The following is a 17,125-nucleotide window of genomic DNA, read 5'->3' as shown; positions in this document are numbered from 1 at the left end:
CTACGGTGTCTGTAACATGTGATACAAAGTAGACATTTTCTACATCCTCATGAATAAACACCTGTCCTCCACATAGGGGGAAGATGATGGATTCTGGAGCAGAGAATGAGAACGGGGATAAAACTGGAGGAGCCGTTTAACCCACTGAGATAAGACAGGATATGTTAACCCACTGACATAAGACAGGGTAACACAAGAGACCTGTTCATGCTGATAAATAGCTTCCATTTCCGTAAGATTAAGAGGGCAAACCATTGCATTCCTCTTGATTTAAAGAGTCTTGTAATCAGCAGCAGCAGTTGCCTACCATACCTACAAAATATCAAAGCAGAAAACTGGTGGAGCTAAACAGACAAATCCATGCTCATGGTGGGTGGTCAGATCAAATCAGTAAAAATAAGGATTTGAAAGACATACTTACTATAATTTATAAGCTCAACACAGTGGATGTAGATAGGATCCTGTACCTTTGCAGATACCCACAGGCCACACACAAGAAATGAGCACGTATGGAGGGCACAAGGAGCAGCTCGGATTAGATGAAGAGCAGCAGACAGGCCCAGTCCAGTGCCCCAGTCCCGGTGGGTTGCAATCAGACAACCGAGTGCTGAGCAAAGCAAAGACCTGGAGACTCCAGGCGCTCCTGAATTAACTGGGGATTTTTAAATTTTTAATTGGAGGATAACTGCTTTACAACGTTGGGTTGGCTTCTGCTGTAAGCAGCATGAATCTAACTTGCTTTTAAAGAGGGAAATAGAAGTGGAAACAGGAAGGGTGACGGTGGAAGCGCTGACCATCCAGACCCAGGGGATGAGGCCAGGATGGGGCAGGGAGACCTTGCGGCTTAATAGAAAACAAGACAGGAAGTCAGTGCCCTGAGCGGGCACCTCAGGAAGCTCAAGAGAGGTCCTAGTGACCCCAACAGAAGGAAGGCGTTAGGATAAAAACACCCATGAACTAGTGTTTAAGCGTTCGTTGTTCAGTCGTGTACCACTCTTTACAGCCCTATGGAGGGCAGCTCACCAGGCTCCTCTGTCCATGGGATTCTCCAGGCAAGAATACTGGAGTAGGTTGCCATTCCCTTTTCCAGGGGATCTTCCCAACCCAGGGTCTCCTGAATTGCAGGCAGATTCTTTTCCATCTGAGCCACCAGGGAAATCTCATGAACACCAACAAATAGTGAAGTTGATCCTAAAGCCTAAAGCAGTTTTTTTTAAAAGATGAAATACACAGCTGTTGATAAAGGTTTTAAAAAAGAAAGCCCAAGGGACTATCAAACAGAGTAAGTATATTTTCAGCGTGGGGATAGTTTGCCTACACTGATCCCAGAGCAAAGCGCAGCTTTCCCGCTGTTCACAAGCATGTGCGTATGGCTGGGAAACCCACCGTTACCTGGAGTCCTGGAACTTTTGAGTCCTGAGGGTTGTGGAAGGCTTTTTCTTTTTCAGATTAAGGTCTTCATCATGAAAGATGCACATCCCGCAAGAGAGGATGACAGAGCCAGAGAGAGAGGCTCTGGGACCCGTCCCTCCTCCTGAGAGCGCGGCTGTGTCCGTGGAGTTTCCTGCTTCCCTTCAGAAAACCCCATCATCACAGCAGTGTGAGCCCCGAGTGACACTGTGTTCATCTCGCAGTCTCATCACTGGGGAAAGTAGCTTTTCCTTTCAGCAGCAGCCCCCTTGCAGTCGGATTTCACTGTTCATTTTGCAGATACAGTCTCCCTCTTAGCTTTGCAGGAATTAAAGATAATGAAAGAGTTCAAAAGAAATTAGACCCAGAAAATTTTAATAGTTTTCAACTACTTTGATTCACTGCCAACTGCTGGTCCAGCGTAAAAATCTTAACAAGCGTGGGGTTTTTCCTTCCTAGCCTGTTGATAACATAAACCACCTGGGTTTTGTGAAGTTTCCTGGACCCAGACTATAACCTCCAGGCACGCCGAGCTCAGTCAGCATTTTTTTGCAGTAAACCTTATGTCCCGGAAGAAGTCGCCCTAATGGGGAAAGGTTCAGAGTTCCCGTGTGAACCACTTTCCAGTGGCTGCAAGAAATCTGGGCCCATGTCCACCCCGTCTGTTCACCCCACTTCGCCTGTGTCCCCACTGGCTGTTGCATGGGAACTCCTCTGCCAGTCGAGTTCTTAGCTGACTGACCCAAAGTCTGCTCTGCTGTGTACCGCTGTCTTCTGCTTTTCAGCCTCAGCCCAGACCCGGTCTTCCCTGAAGACCAGGACGGCCCTCTGGGAGAGCCAGAGGGCCAAACACCAGCCATCTTTGTCTTGTCTGGCTTTGGCTTTTTCCACTTTATAACATGTCCGTGTTCTGATACTACATTTTTCAAGTGTATTTATTGCCAAAATTATTCATCATCCTGGCAAGGTGTGTGGCACCAGCACCCACCCGCCCACCCCCGGCACACCACTCTACCAGCTCTCCCTTCTCCCCCAAAAAATCTCGCATAGCATTTTGAATAGTTTTCCCCCAGAACCACTGTAGAGGGGCTCCTAGCCTAGGATCCAGGAGACCCACACACAGTGTGTGAAACTGTGCATAAGGGTGTTTTCTGGGAGGAAGTGTGGCTCTTTCGTCAGATTCTCCAAGGGAAACCCCAGTTCCCCGAGGATTCCAGCTGCGGCCACTAGACGGCGCTGCCCAGGGAGTGATTCATTTGAAGGCACATCCTAGGGCCACATCTTCCCCTGCAAGGAGAGCCTGCCCTGGCTAACTGGGTTCATCCGATTCAAGGAAAACGCAGTGTCCCTAAGAGTTGAGTTCTGGTCCAAGTCCTCCGTACCCTCCAGAGCCAGGGTCCTCTCCATTTGAGAGAACAGTGCGTCTCACTCTACATTCAGAAGGCAAACACTGGCCACGGTGAACCAACCCTGCTCACCGTTGGAGAGAAGTGGCCTGGTGGGGATGCAGCCTTCTCTTACTGGGGCCTGTCAGGACGGGCAGAGCTGGGGGCTGCTGGCCTTCCCTTACTCGGGCCTTCGCTCTGCACAGCAGCTGTGGCATCCGGGAGCGAGCAGTGCCAGCTGCCAGGTCCCGGTTCCCCAACCACGCGGACCTGCCCGCCTCACCCGTGGCCAGGCCAGATGGCTCCCTGGCTGCTGTGCAGGGCCCTGGGCGATTTGGACGGTGATGCCTGGGGTGGGCAACGGCAGAGCCCCCCTCATTGGGCTCCAGCCGGTGCCATGTGGGCGCCAGACTGCTCTCCCTGCCTCTGCTGCTGGGCAGGGGCTTCCAAGCAGAGGCTCCACCGGGGAACTTCTCTGCCCCTAGAATTGGGTGGACAGGCTCCCCCATACCCAGAGCCGAGCCTATCCTGATCTCCCCTTGCCCAGTGCCAGTGCGAACGCCCCCTCCTGGATTCCTTCAGAGGGAGGCGCTGCAAGCTACTCCTTGGGCGCATCCATCCACCTTAGTGCATCTGCCCACCTGACCGCTGCCCCATGGACCACACCCCCGCTGCCCCATGGATCGTGCCCCCACTTGCCCCATGGACTTTTCCAGGGTAAAGACGGGAAACCCAGTCCCTGCTGACCTGGTCCACCAGCGGGTTAGGAGGAAGAGGAGCTATCACGTGCGCATCAGAGTCCTCAGTCCTCCTGGGGGCCAAGTTCCTCCAACCACTGAATCCCTCCTGGCATTGGTCACCGGTTCTGGAGAAGCCCAGAGACAAAGGTAACACTGACACCCTGGGAGGAGGTGGTGAAAGCCCCGGCTCCTCCCACTCAACTCTCCAAGGCCTTCCCAAGGTCACTGTGTGGGAGGACAGCTTGCAAGGCAACTTGTATTTTTAACTCTTATCAGCCTACGTGAAGTCACTGTGCTGTGTGAGGTTGAGCTTCAGCCTGGTGAACCCCGGGCAGCAGAGACGGTTCACCTGCTCGGTGACAAGGATCAGATCCACACATGAACCTGCTTCCCATTAGCAAAGCACATAAAGAACATCCCCAGCCCCCGGGTCAGAAAATAAACTGCTGAAGTCTAGGCGTAACTCAGTAACTTGTTCCCTCAGAGGGTGCTCGGCCAAGACTGGAAGCTCCTGCCATCGTACTCCATTCCTTTATCCATAATTCATGTGTAACCTGGCTGCAGGTTTCCCTTGAGCTTCTCATATTAGATTTCCATTACACAGCCCTTTTGTAAACCTACCACATGGCCGTGTGTGTGTGTCAAATCGCTGTATTCTAACAGCCAAAAGCAGAGTTGTGGTAACATTTTCTCCTTGGTCATACGGCAGCATTGGAGTAGACCCTGCCTTCATCCCAATTCCTGGGAAGCGGGTGGAGGACGTGGAGAGAGGTGACCTCACCCTCGTCCTGCACACTGTGGACACGTCCCCGCTCCGTCTCCTCCACCCACAGCCCGAGGCCCTCAAAGCACTGACTTCAAATATTTGATTTAGCATTGATTAGTCATGAGTATAATTCCCAATGAGAGGAAAGCTGTAAAACAAGGGCATTTGTTCTACAGCAGGCAAATTGAGAAATCGACAGACACTTCATTTCAGATGGGGGCAGAGCTACACTCACTTGGTCTCTGCCCCTTCTGAGCACACCCACGGGTCCAGCCTGTCACAGGGGCCATGCCAAGACTCGTGCCCAGAGCAATGACCCTTGTTCTTTCCAGTCAAAGGCCAGCAGGCTGTGGGGAATAACCGCCCTCCCTAGGAGTGGGCCTGCCCTAACTAACAGCCAACCCCAATCACTCCCTGAATGACCAAATGAGTGAAAATACCACCTCACGCACACGGTGCCCTGGGGGCCCGCAGGAGAGCCCCAGGCTGACTGGCCCGCCTTCTGGTGGCAGGCAGGCAGACTCCCTCAGGGACAGTGGGGTGTCAGCATGCTCTGGGGCAGCACGGGCCAGGCTCGGGGTGAATAAATCCCTTTCTAACTAGCAGTTTAGGTAAGCCGTGGCCAAAGCTCCAAAGACACCCAGCCGGCCCTTGGTGAACAAGTACAAACGCACGCTCTGCACCCACAGTGGCCACGCTCCCCAACGCAGGCTGGGCAGGTAGAAGGTCTGTTATTTACAAAAACACTACATGAACTGCCTTTGTTGAGAAGACTAAAGCAAACGGAGAATCCCAGAAAACAGCCCTCGCAGCCACGCCAGCAGGCCTGCTCTGAGCGACTCCGCGGGCCCCTGGCATCCGTGCTGGGCGGGAAAGGACTCAGCAGGGGCTTGGGGGCTAGGGGCACGCGTGCTTCAGCCAGGCCGCGGGCGTCTCACTGCAGACCCATCCTGGACGAGCGCTGACTAGCACTTACACGGGACCAGCTCTCCCGACTGCAGGTCTTTCTAAATTCCTTCTGCTGGCAACCAGATCCCAGCAACGGGAGGAGCGGGGAGGGGTGTTGGAGTCAGGGGTGGGGGCAATCACATCCCAGTCTCCCACACAAATGCTGCCTTCTTACCTGGAGGGTAAGAAGCAGAGGCCTCGGGCTTTGCTCCTGAAAATGTCAAAACATTTGTGGAATTCAGCACTAAACGAGCAAATCCAAAAGCATGGCACCAGGAACTACATCCAGTCTCCTGGGATAAACCACAGTGGGAAGGAATATACAGAAAGGATGTACGTAGTATGTGTCTAACTGAGTCACTTTGCTGTTCAGAAATTAGCACAATGCTGTAAATCAACTATACTTCATCAAAAGGCCAAAAATCAGTAAAAATTACAAAGCAGCAGCAGAGCTCTGGAAGTGATTCCACACGGCTCTCGACTCACGGGAGATGGAGATGGGGTGGCACTGTCCCAGCCGCCTGTCTGCACATCAGGGTCCATGGAGCCGGCGTTTCTCAGGCCCCGCTGGGGTGGGAGGTCCCAGCCAGCCCCGCCATGCGCTCCCCAGGGCTGAAATGCCCACACCAGCGCTCACCATCTGAATAAGGAGGGCTTTCCAGCTCTGCCACCACCCTCAGACACAGGCTTCTCAACTCTGTGCTAGGTGGTCACGCTTCCCTTCATCGCCTCGTGGGTCTGTTTTGGCTTCAAAATACCAACATTCACCTCGTCCTAAGCAACACATCCGCTGTGTGCGCCTGACGCAGCTCCGGGGGCGTGTAGACCCGGGCGCTGGGCATCGGATGAAGGCTCCGGGGTGTGCCTGTTACATTCTGAACCCTAACATGTGAGTGTAAGATAGAGAAAAGATGCTTAATACAAAAACTGAATTGCAAATTTAAGAGCACAAAGAATAACAGCAGTAACCAATGATCAGGGGAGCTTTCCTAGAAGGCTAGGAAGGTGCCTTCCAGTGGGTGTCAATAACAGGGACCACCAGGAAGCGGAGCATGACGAGAGACCACAGTGCTGCCCGAGAGTCAGCAGTTCCCCAGGGCACCACTGAAGGCCAGCCCTGTGCTGACTCCCCGCCACAGCCACCGCCCCGGCTGAAGGACCATGTTTCCCCCTTGCCTCAGCCTCCACTGCCGGCGGGTGACAACCGAGGTGTGGAGATGCTTACCTGGGCCGGTGGCCTCCGCAGCTGCCGCTGTGCTGCGGACCTCTGGGTGCAGGCTGTGTGGCTGTCCTCAGGCCAGGCCCCCCGAATCTGATCCCACCAGGCTGACTGCCGGCGCCCCCAGTACCACGGGGTGAACTTGGGTGGTCCCCGTGGCTGGCCCTGCTCATGTCTTCTCCTTGGGTCTCAATATCGGATCGTGACACCCAGGAAGCCCCCAACCCCAACCCCTGCCCCCATGGAGGAGCTGGAGACTGAGGAGGCAGACGAGTTGCCAGCACTTGTGTCGGGAAAACAGCAACCTGTTAATCCCAAATACGCCAGGCAGGAAGGGAGAAAAAAAAATCCCCTTGCAAACCAGCCTTTGAGAACTAGCTGCTACTGCTTGCTCCTCACGGTCAACCTCTGGGCCACCAGACGGCCAGGCTGCACGCATGGACGTGGGGGACAGACAGGAGCCACGCTCATTACCAAACCCTTTTCCTTTTTTATTAGAGATAAAAACACCAAAGTCCCACACACCATACCCTGCGGGAAAACGAGATGAGCGAGGCGTGTCGGCTATTTACAATAACGGCTGCAGCAAACGGGCCCCCTGCGCAGCCCAGATCCCGGTGCAGGCGCTCCATGGGGGCGGGCAGTCAGTGGCACAGGGCAATGGTCTCCATGTTAAGGAAGCGGACGTGCATCTTGGTCTCGATGTCGATGCCCTGCCAGATCTGGAGCACGGACAGAGCGGCGTGAGTGGGCACCCCCGCTCCCCCAGACCCCCGGCCACTCCCCGCCCACCCACCTCCACCGCCCACCGTGATGCCCCCGCAGGTGAGATCCAGAGCGAAGCACAAAACCTCCTCCATCTGCCTCTTTGCTGGTTAACTGGGCTCTGACGTTCGGATTCTTTCTGGACTGTCACAGCAAGTTATTAATCAAGTGCTGAATCCAGGCTCCTAGCTGAAGTCGCTCGAATCCCACCCACCACCACTTCAGACTCTGTGATTTTCACGCAAATTCCTGAGCCCCTGTTAAACCTCTTTTGCACCAGAAAGACGTGGAGACCACCACCTGTGCTGCCCACTCTGTGGTGGGGGCTCCCATGGAATCCTGCATAGAAGTGGCTTGTAAACTGTTAAGAGCTGTGTAATTCTAAGATCGCATTAAGCCATCATTCATTCAAAGGTCGCGACAGGTCTTTATAACCTCCCAGAGATAGGTCACAGTGTTCCAGAAAGACAAGCTCCTGCCCAGGAAAGGTGATTTCTGCCAAAGACCAAGTCTGTCACCACATACCTGGCACCTCCATCAGGGTCCATCCTGGCCAGGTCCCTAGCGGACACTCAGGCCACCAGACCCCACGCCGCACTACGAGCTCCAGCGCCCAGGACTCCTGCTCCTCGGCCACTCGGGGCCCAAGAGGACCACGGATGGTGAGACGGCCAGAAGGATGCGGGCAGGGCCCGAGGGGTGTGGTGGGCGGTGACTGGTCACCGTCTCCCTGATTACGTAAGAACTTCAGACTCTCAGTGTCGCCCTCAACATCTGCAGGGACAGCCACGTGGCTCGGGCGAGCACAGTGCTGTGGGCACCCAAGCCACAGGGAGGCCTTGGCACGTTTTCAGCCACCTTCACAAGCCCACAGCCCCAGGCGCTTTCCTTGTTAGGTGGGCAGGGTGTTCCCAGGAAGAGATGTCTGGATGCCCAGGGTGGTTTCTGCCAAATGCCAAGGTGACGAGAGGGTCACAGTGGGGCTCAGAGAACCGGAGTGGCCGGCTGGTGGGGAAAAGCCCAGGGGCCACGGACTTGGGAGCCCTGGAGGCAGGCGGGGCAGGGCTGGGGAACGGACTGCGGGGGAAGAAGCTGGTTTTCTGGGGCCAGAAAGGATTTCATCTCGTCTTCTGGCTTAAAGCAGCCTCCCTAACCTCCCCTTGGCCTCCCTGGTCTTCTCACTGCTCACTCTGGTTCTTGCTTGGGTGTTGCCACCTTTCCGCATGCCAAGGTGACCCATGGCACAAATGCCAGCTCAATTTCTCCCCACCCACCTGCCCCCCTCCTGAGAAAGGAGGCTGCCCTCCTCCAGCCCAGCAGACCCTTCCAGTCTCTCCTTCAGGCCTGGTCTGTACCACCCATGCCCCTCCTCTTGCCATGACCGGCCAAGTTGGTGGCTCAGACTTTGGGGGAGCCCCTCAGGCAGGCTGCCCCTCGGCTTCCCAGAGCTTCAGCCATGGGGTGGGGGTCTCCGGCCCCGTCCTGGGCACAGGCCTGTTCGTTCTCTCAGGGTTGCCTGGGAGCGCTGGAGCCCCTGGCTATTGTTGCCCCAACCTCCCATCTTCCTCAGCTCCTGGAAGGGGTGCAGGGACCCCACTGTTGGGGTACTCAGGGCCAAAGAGTGGGCAGAATACAGGAGGGGGGCTTGACTCCTCACCGATTAGAGCACCCAGGGCCCCCGTTCCCAGTCTGCGGGCACGTTTACAGATGTGAAGGCTGGGTGAGGCCTGAACATCCACTAACCAGGGTAGAAGGTGGGCAGCTGGGCACACAGCACTGTCTGTGAGGCCCAGGAGGACAGCAGGACCACACGTGGGCAGCACCAGTGTGTACTTCTGGGAAGAGCTGGGCTCACAGTCATGGAACATTCCAGACCCTGGCTCCAGCTATCAACAGGGTGCTTCTGAGAAAGGGGACCAGGGACTTGATGGGGAGAAAAACGGAGCCTTCCTCAGAGGCCCTTTCGTACTTGCTAAGTTGTTTTCAGCGTCTGTGACTATGATCACCCTTTCAATAAACATAAGTAAAACCAGTTTCAGTTCAGTTGCTCAGTCGTGTCCGACTCTTTGCAACCCCATGAATCGCAGTACGCCAGGCCTCCCTGTCCATCACCAACTCCCAGAGTTCACTCAGGCTCACGTCCATCAAGTCGGTGATGCCATCCAGCCATCTCATCCTCTGTCGTCCCCTTCTCCTCCTGCCCCCAATCCCTCCCAGCATCAGAGTCTTTTCCAATGAGTCAACTCTTTGCATGAGGTGGCCAAAGTACTGGAGTTTCAGCTTATCATCATTCCTTCCAAAGAACACCCAGGACTGATCTCCTTTATGATGGACTGGTTGGATCTCCTTGCAGTCCAAGGGACTCTCAAGAGTCTTCTCCAACACCACAGTTCAAAAGCATCAATTCTACAGCTCTCAGCTTTCTTCACAGTCCAACTCTCACATCCATACATGACCACAGGAAAAACCATAGCCTTGACTAGATGGACCTTTGTTGGCAAAGTAACATCTCTGCTTTTGAATATTCTATCTAGGTTGGTCATAACTTTCCTTCCAAGGAGTAAGCGTCTTTTAATTTCATGGCTTCAATCACCATCTGCAGTGATTTTGGAGCCCCCAAAAATAAAGTCTGACACTGTTTCTCCATCTATTTCCCATGAAGTGATGGGACCAGATGCCATGATCTTAGTTTTCTGAATGTTGAGCTTTAAGCCAACTTTTTTACTCTCCTCTTTCACTCTCATCAAGAGGCTTTTTAGTTCCTCTTCACTTTCTGCCACCAGTTTAAACCACTGTAAAGGCCACACTCAGGCTAGACTCTATTCACTCGAGATGCCTGTCTCTTCCTGACTAGCAGGGTCCCCTGCAAGCCCCCAGCGCAGCCCCCGTGCCCACCCCCAGCTCCCAGGCACCCACCTTTAGGAAGTCATCAAAGGTGATCCCCTCATACACCTGATCGGGCTCCTGCAGAGAGAACGGGGTGCAGTGAGTGGCTTCTGCCCAGGGACCCTCCACTTCCACCCCCCGACACAGAAAGAGGGGTGAAGTGTGCAGGCAGGACCACGAGAACACTGTGGACTGTTCGCCTCCAGCTCGGGGCTGGTCACCTTGAACTCCAGCATCCCCTTGAGGGTAGGGTGGAAGCCGGTGCAGGCTCACCCCCTACCTATGCTCCTGGGGAGGACAGGGCCGACAAGGATGGGAAAAGAAGCGGGGTGGGGTGGGCACAGAGGCTGGGGTGGCCACCAACAGACACCCCCTGTTGTTTCTCTGTTCTGCCTTCTCAAACCAGGCTTGGTTAAGAGCAGCTCTGGGCTGACCGGCGCTCCAGACACTGGGAAAGGGCCAAGAGAATGAAAGGCCAGCCTGCACGGCCCACCCCTTCTCGCCTGTGAGTCACCCTGATGGCATGGGGTCCAGGAGCCTCCCTCCTGCTGAGTCACCTGTGCACACAGGGACGCACAAGATGATAAGCAGGGCTCCTGCCCCTGATGCCACTACGACCAAGTCCCCACAGCCCCCGCCCCGGCCCACAGCGCCCTCTGTGCCTGTGACAACTGGGTGGACATCCCACCGCCTGTCAACACGAGACCAGCTAAAGAAAGTGTGGTCGTCCGGGCTACGGATTACCACGAAGAAGGGGTTGATCCCAGATGGGCTGACATGGAAGAGGCTCCAAGATATGCACCCGGTGGAAGAAAAAAACAAGGAGCAGAAAGATGCTTGCAGATGGCTGCCACCTGTCCTGTGGACATGCAGGGTCAGCACGGGGATGAGGAAGCCGGGGGAGTTGAACGCCACGTTGTGTGACTCAGAACTAGAAGACACACGTGTGTGCGTTGATCTGTGTCGGGAAAAACCCATCAAAGGCAGGTCTCTTTGGGGAGGAGGACCAGGAGAGACGCACTTCTCTTTATGCACCGCCCAGAGATTTGTTCTGATGCATAGTTAAGAAAACACTAGGGACTTCCCTGGTGGTCCAGTGGTTCAGAGTCGCCTTGCAATGCAGCGGACACCAGTTCGATCCCTGGTCCGGGAAGATCCCACATGCCACAGGGCAACTAAGCTCATACATGACAACGACCGAGCCAGCGCTCTGAGAAGCCAGCGCACCGCAACTAGGGTAAGCCCTGTCGCCGCAGCTTGAGAAAGCCCACGCACAGCAACCAAGACCCAGCGCAGCCAAAAATAAACGCATAAATAATTCATTTAAAAAAAGAAGAAAACAGCAGCAGGCTCTCTACGAGTGTTTTACCAACGTGATTACCATGAGCTGATGCGAATCTCACAACAGCCCCCTCAAGTGGGCTCTGCTCTTAATCTAATTTGGGATATACTTTTTAATTTTATGAAAAACGTCAGATTCTTAGAAGGCCTGGACCAGCCCTGTCCCTAGGGTTGCCTGCTCTTCCTGACCAGGGTCAATAGACAGAAGAAGTGGCTGCCGTCCGCCTGCCCGCCACCCTAGGTCCCTGGGGGCGGCCGAGGGGAGCGAGGCCCCGCTGGCCCGAGACCTGGCCTGGAGGGTGGGTGCCCAGTGGAAGCAAGGCAGGTGGAGGGGCCAGAGGCTCGGGGAAGCACTGGGGCTGAGGCCCCGGGAAAGCCGGCCCACCCTCCAGCCACAGGAAGGCTTCCCAGAGACACACTCTGGAAAGATCCCAGCCACACCGGACAACCGGCCCTGGAAGTCCATGATGGTGGGCGATGCCTCATCTGTCTTTGGCAGATATGTCAAGTGTCCTCAGAGGCCATGCAGTATGAAAGGATGTGGCCGCCCCTCGCCCCTGTGTTTATCTGGTCGACGACCACACGAGAAAACATTAGGACTGGTAACTAGAGGGAGATGATGCCCACGGTGGCGGGATGCCTCCCAGGAAGCCGGCACGGGCTCCAAAGATGCGTGGATTCTATGCAGACCAGCAGCTGCCAGCGATTTCACGACAGCAAATTAAGAAAACTCGCCAATTGAAACTGGAGTACGACAGGGAGCAATTTATCGGAGGAGAGTGTAATTAAATCAAGTGAGGATTCTGCTCACACAGCCCAGCCGGGGATCCCTGCGCTCCCCAACGAGGTCACCAGCCCTTTCTGCAGCAGTTTAATCTGCTGAAGAGGGTGGGTTCACCAAACTCAGAAGCCTCCCTAGGGCCCCTAAAGCAGACAGATAAAATGCAGGTCAATAAAGTGACCGCAGCCCCCTTGCCCCTGGGGGCAGGCCCAGGCCCGCCGTCTACAGTGACGGGCCTGGGCACAAACAGCAGGTTCCAGCAGGAAAAAAACAGCCCTCCACCTGGGCTGGGGTGACCCCAAAGCCATGGTGGTGTCTGGGACAGCAGCCACAGTGAATACGCAGGATCCAGACGGGGTGGCCTCAGAGGGAACACCTGAGACACCCCCCCGCAAGGAACAAAGTCCATGGAGGTGATCATGTGCCTGCCCTCAGAGCCCCTGCAAGAGAGAGAGTCCAAGGTCATTGTCCAGGAAATCCAGAAGATTCCTATGCCTCTGAGCCTTGGTTCCCCTCAGTTCACTTGGAACCAATGAAACAGGCTACAAGTCCATGAAGCAATGCCCGTGAAGAACCTAGCATGGCGCCTGCACACACTGTGCGCACACCCTTTGGAGGACCCTGGGGGTGCCTGGAGCCTCCTAAGGGAACCTGCAACTGCCCCTCCCCCCAACAGCACCATCCGAGCCCGTGAGTGCCAGCCGTGGCCGCTCACAGACGCGCTGGCTCCCAGTCCCCTGACCGTCCGTCCCTGTGCCCTCTGCTCCATCGGTTCTGCACTGCGGGTGACTTCACACACACACCCCACCCCAGCACCAACCCAGGGACGGTAGCTGTGTCTGGAGACACGTTTGCTTGTCATGACTTAGAGGGTGTGACTGGCATCCAGTAGGTAGAAGCCAGGGACGCTGCTCAACACCCTGCAACCCCAGAGGGCCCCGTGTCGACAGAGCCGGGAGGAGAAACCCCAGGCCTGAGAGCCCGGCTGAGAAATGACTCACCACTTCTGATACCAGCGGGAGCCTCCCACCCTCGTCAGCCACACACCCAGATGGCCGAGCCCCTGTCTCATCTACACGTGGCCCCCGCTGCTCCCAGCTCCTCCCTGGACGCCAGATCGTGGGCCCTCAGGAGACCCCTGCCCTCCAGGCCACAAATCGCCTCAAATAATAAAATTAATGACAACGAGCCCGTGCTGTACACCAACTGGGCCTGGCGCCGTGCCAGGTGCTACCTGTGGGCCCAGGGAGGCTACCTAGTAGGGTCTGTGGCCCCCCAAAGCCCAGCCTCCCCTGCTTGGCCCAACCCCCCAGGACTGGGACCTCAGATCTGGTCTGGTGGGACAGGAAAGCAGTGAGGCCTCTGAGCAGAGCTCTGCGCCAGGCCCAGCTGGAGTGGTGAGCAGGCCACGTGAGGTCTCTGCCCTCCAGGCCTTCCAGAAGCACAGACTCACAGCGGGCAGGGCTCCGCAGGCGGAGAGTGGAGCGTGGAGACAGGGGCCCCAGGCCCTCACCATCTGCCCCACGCAGACGCTGGCCGCCTCCATCATGGCGCCGTCGGCGATGGAGCGCGCCGACTCCTTTTCGATGTGTGGGTTCCCCGACAGCAGCTCCTCTACCACCTGCCGGAGGGGCAGACACACCGTGAGCTCGGGACAACGCCAGGCTGCTGAGCGCGGGGTGTGGGGGTGCGCCGGGGCCCGCCGGGCGCGGGAGCATACTTTACATTTCGATACTCTTCCAGGGTGATGCGGCCGTCGCTGTCCGAGTCGTACATGTGGAACAGAACTGGGGGCGGCGGGGAGAGGCGGAAGATGAGTAAGGCGAGGCAGACGGAAGCCCTGGGTTCCCCGTTACCGCAACCTACCCCTCCCTCAAACTGAGCAAAACACCCCCAGCAATGCAACCCGAATGCCAAGGCTGTAGGGGGCAAGGGCAAAGGGCCAGACGGACCACTTCAGGTGGGTGACCTTGGGCAAGCGACCTCACTGCCCTGAGCCTCAGCTTTCCCATCTGTAAAATGGGAGTCAACACACCTCTGCCTCGTGGTGGTGGTATCAGGTGAGCCAAGGCCAGTGGACCATGCGCAGTCTCATTAACAGGAAGTCAGCGCAGCGTGACTTCAAGGTGTCACTCCTGACACCCAAGAGGCTGGCTGCCTTCCTGGGCTTGGGGCAGGTCACAGACCCCGCTGCTTCCCTCCCGCCCCTGGCTGATCTGAGCAGGCCCCTGAGGGGCATTCACAGCTGCTCAGCTCGCTTCCCTCTCAGTGACGTCACCTGGTCCCTTTACTGACATCACTCAGCAGCCCACATCCCAACAGAGCCATGAGCTGAAGGGGAGGGGACCTTTCCACCCCTGGCTGAGCCTCAGGGAGCCTCGAGCTCACGATGGCCTCGGTCCCGGCATTTACCCTGCCTGGCGCTCTGCAAGCATCTCTGCCCCTCATCCTCACATGACCCCTCCCCGAGCCCGTGTCACAGACGGGGCTGACAAGCTCAGAGAAGTGAAGGCATTTGCCCACAGCTGCCCCATTAAGGGGGGCTTCCCCTGAGGCTCAGACGGTAAAGAATCCGCCTGCCATGCAGGAGACCTGGGTATGATCCCTGGGTTGGGAGAATCCCCTGGAGAAGGGAAGAGCCTACCCACTCCAGTATTCTTGCCTGGAGAATTCCATGGATAGAGGAGCCTGGCGGGCTACAGTCCATGGGGTCGCAAAGAGATGGACACGACTGAGTGATTTTCACTTCACTTCATTAACAGAGGGGCAGCCACGGGTTTGAACCAGACTCCATCCCATCCCATAGGCCCCATGACCCCTGACCCAGCCCTTGGAACCATCTGGAAGCTGGGCCGACACCAGGCGCCATCCCCCTGCCCCCAGCAGCCCTCGGTGCAGTGCGGAGCTAAGTATAGCCCAGGCCCGTGTTTACATTTCCCTGCAGACGCTGCTGCCTCGGGGGCGGGGTGCAGAAGGATGCTGGAGTCATGGGAAAGTGCACAGGGAGGGCCGGGGTGCCGCCGCCCTGAACTCAGATCCAGGGCCAGAGCGGCTCCAAAGGTGGGGGCGTGGGCCCGCAGAGGCCACCCCGTGAAGCTGAGTCTGGTGGCAGGCTGTGGACCGGGGCAAGGGACGAAAGCACCCCTGCGGTCTCCTCCAGCCTCAGAACCAGCCACATGTCCAGCCCGCGTTCCCACCGTCAGGTTCAAGGTCACACAGCTGCTTAGTGGAAGGGCTGGATTGAACCAGGTCTGTCCAAACCAATTTCCCATCACCGACAGACCCTTCTATTCCCAGAAAATCACCAGCTGCTGAGGAGTGTCAACAAGGAGGCTGTCTCAGAACAGCCTAGGAGGGGGAGCACCCTCTGTGCTGTGAAAGCCCCCTCCTCAAGGCCCAGAGCTGGTGCTCCCTGACCCTCCCCACCCCCTGCAGGGGCACAGCAGGCCTCGGGGACATGCAAACGGGCACCCACATCTCAGCTTCTCTTTCCGGCACAGCTGCACCTGCTCCTCGTCCATGGTGGTGTCGATGGGCCGGAAGTAGGACATGATGGTCAGAAAGTCCTCAAAGTTGATCTCGTCGGCCAGGCCGCTGGACCCCTTGCGCAGGTTCCTGTACGAGCAAGAAGGGGGTGTCGGAAATATATTCAAAACAGAAGCTCATCTCGCTGCTGCCCACAGCCCCAGAGAAACTGGCCCTTCCAAGCACTCGCTTCACCTACAATGGCTGTCCCAGCCTTGGGTTCTGCTACCCAGCGACCAGCTCGTGGGTGGCACCGGGGGGCCCCTGGGGGGTTAGTCCAGCCCTGTGCTGCACTCCCCCCTACCCAGAAACCACCATCTGGGGGTCTGGGGGAGACACAGGCAGCTGTGTCTGTGGGGCAGGGGCTGCTGGGCATGCATGGTGCACAGAGTTGGGCGGTAATTCACCAGGTACGTCTCGTGATCCTTTCCTTTAGATCGAAAGGGTCAGGGAGTCACCCAGGGGCCAAATCCTGTCTGCTGCCTGCTTTTATATAGCCCATGAACTAAGAAGGGTTTGTATGTTTTGATATGGTTGAAAAAAAAAACGTTAAGGGGGAAAAAAAGAATAGCATCGCATGACAAGTGAAAATTACATGAAATTCAAATCTGAGCGTCCAGAAATAAAGTTTTATTGGCACACGGCCACGCCTGCTCATTTACATGGTATCCGCGGCTGCTTTCAGGCTATAAAGGCAGAGCTGAACAGTTGTAACAGAGATGATGTGGCCCGCAAAGCCTAAAATATTTACTCTCTGGCCTTTTAGAGAAAGTTTGCCAGTTCCTGCTCTCTATCAGCTGTCTGAAACTCGGGCACAGTGATCTGTTGGCAGGCACTCTGAGTAATCTGTTTCCTACCAACGTGTAAAGTGCACCAATTAACTGCAGGTTTTCGAACAGATCAGGACAGGTTTGAGGTTGTCCCTGCGGGTGTGTTTTTCTGAAGGGGTGGCAAAGGGCTTGAGTTCCTGGCAGGGCTTGGGGAGGGTACCCAAGGCTGGGTCCGTCCCATGCTGAACACACAGCAGGTACTCAGCAAATGCATGTGAAGGCATCGACAAGCCACCAAGTACAGGTCCTGGCAGAGGAGTTGAGAAAACAGCTCGGAGCCGATTCCAACCAGACACGGGCTCCTGACCCACTGCTGCCATACTCTTACCACTAATCAACTTCTACTGGGGCAGGTCGCCATCTGTCTGATGGTCCCCGTACCCTCCCTGTGCCTCCTTACAAAGGGATAGCTCTCAGTTTGCCTGGGATGATGGTGCTTCTCAAATGCACTTGGGTGCCTCTTGGGGTCAAGACCACATCTCAGCTTAAAGGAACACGTTCAAGGTTCTCTAAGGGCCCAGCTGTTGTT

At 56.2% G+C, this 17,125-nt stretch overlaps 1 protein-coding gene across 20 annotated transcripts in view; it reads right to left on the bottom strand.

The window, feature by feature from the left end:
- Window positions 1-6,938: 6,938 nt before the first annotated feature.
- Window positions 6,939-17,125, bottom strand: part of TESC (tescalcin) — a 65,379-nt gene continuing 55,192 nt past the window's right edge. For 6 of the 20 annotated variants that reach the window (XR_015144568.1, XR_015144570.1, XR_015144572.1 and 3 more), the window contains 6 exons: window positions 15,717-15,856; window positions 13,967-14,028; window positions 13,695-13,862; window positions 10,150-10,197; window positions 7,759-8,178; window positions 6,939-7,190 (listed from right to left, as the gene is read on the bottom strand). Coding sequence is in view for 12 of the 20 variants with exons in the window: in XM_086348022.1 (XP_086204148.1) it covers window positions 7,141-7,190; window positions 7,278-7,377; window positions 10,150-10,197; window positions 13,695-13,862; window positions 13,967-14,028; window positions 15,717-15,856 (568 nt within the window). In the remaining 8 variants the exon portion in view is untranslated. Of the gene's footprint in view, window positions 7,191-7,277; window positions 7,378-7,758; window positions 8,179-10,149; window positions 10,198-13,694; window positions 13,863-13,966; window positions 14,029-15,716; window positions 15,857-17,125 lie in introns of all 20 variants that reach the window. The other 14 variants (XM_086348034.1, XM_086348025.1, XM_086348029.1 and 11 more) reach the window with 5 other exon arrangements.

Source organism: Bos grunniens, chromosome 17 (assembly GCF_055505025.1).
Source record: "Bos grunniens cultivar Pamir isolate PY7600 chromosome 17, Bosgru_T2T1.0, whole genome shotgun sequence".
In the NCBI taxonomy this organism is placed as follows: domain Eukaryota; kingdom Metazoa; phylum Chordata; class Mammalia; order Artiodactyla; family Bovidae; genus Bos; species Bos grunniens.
Note: the sequence above shows the minus strand (reverse complement) of the source record. Positions and strands in the feature narration are given on the sequence as shown.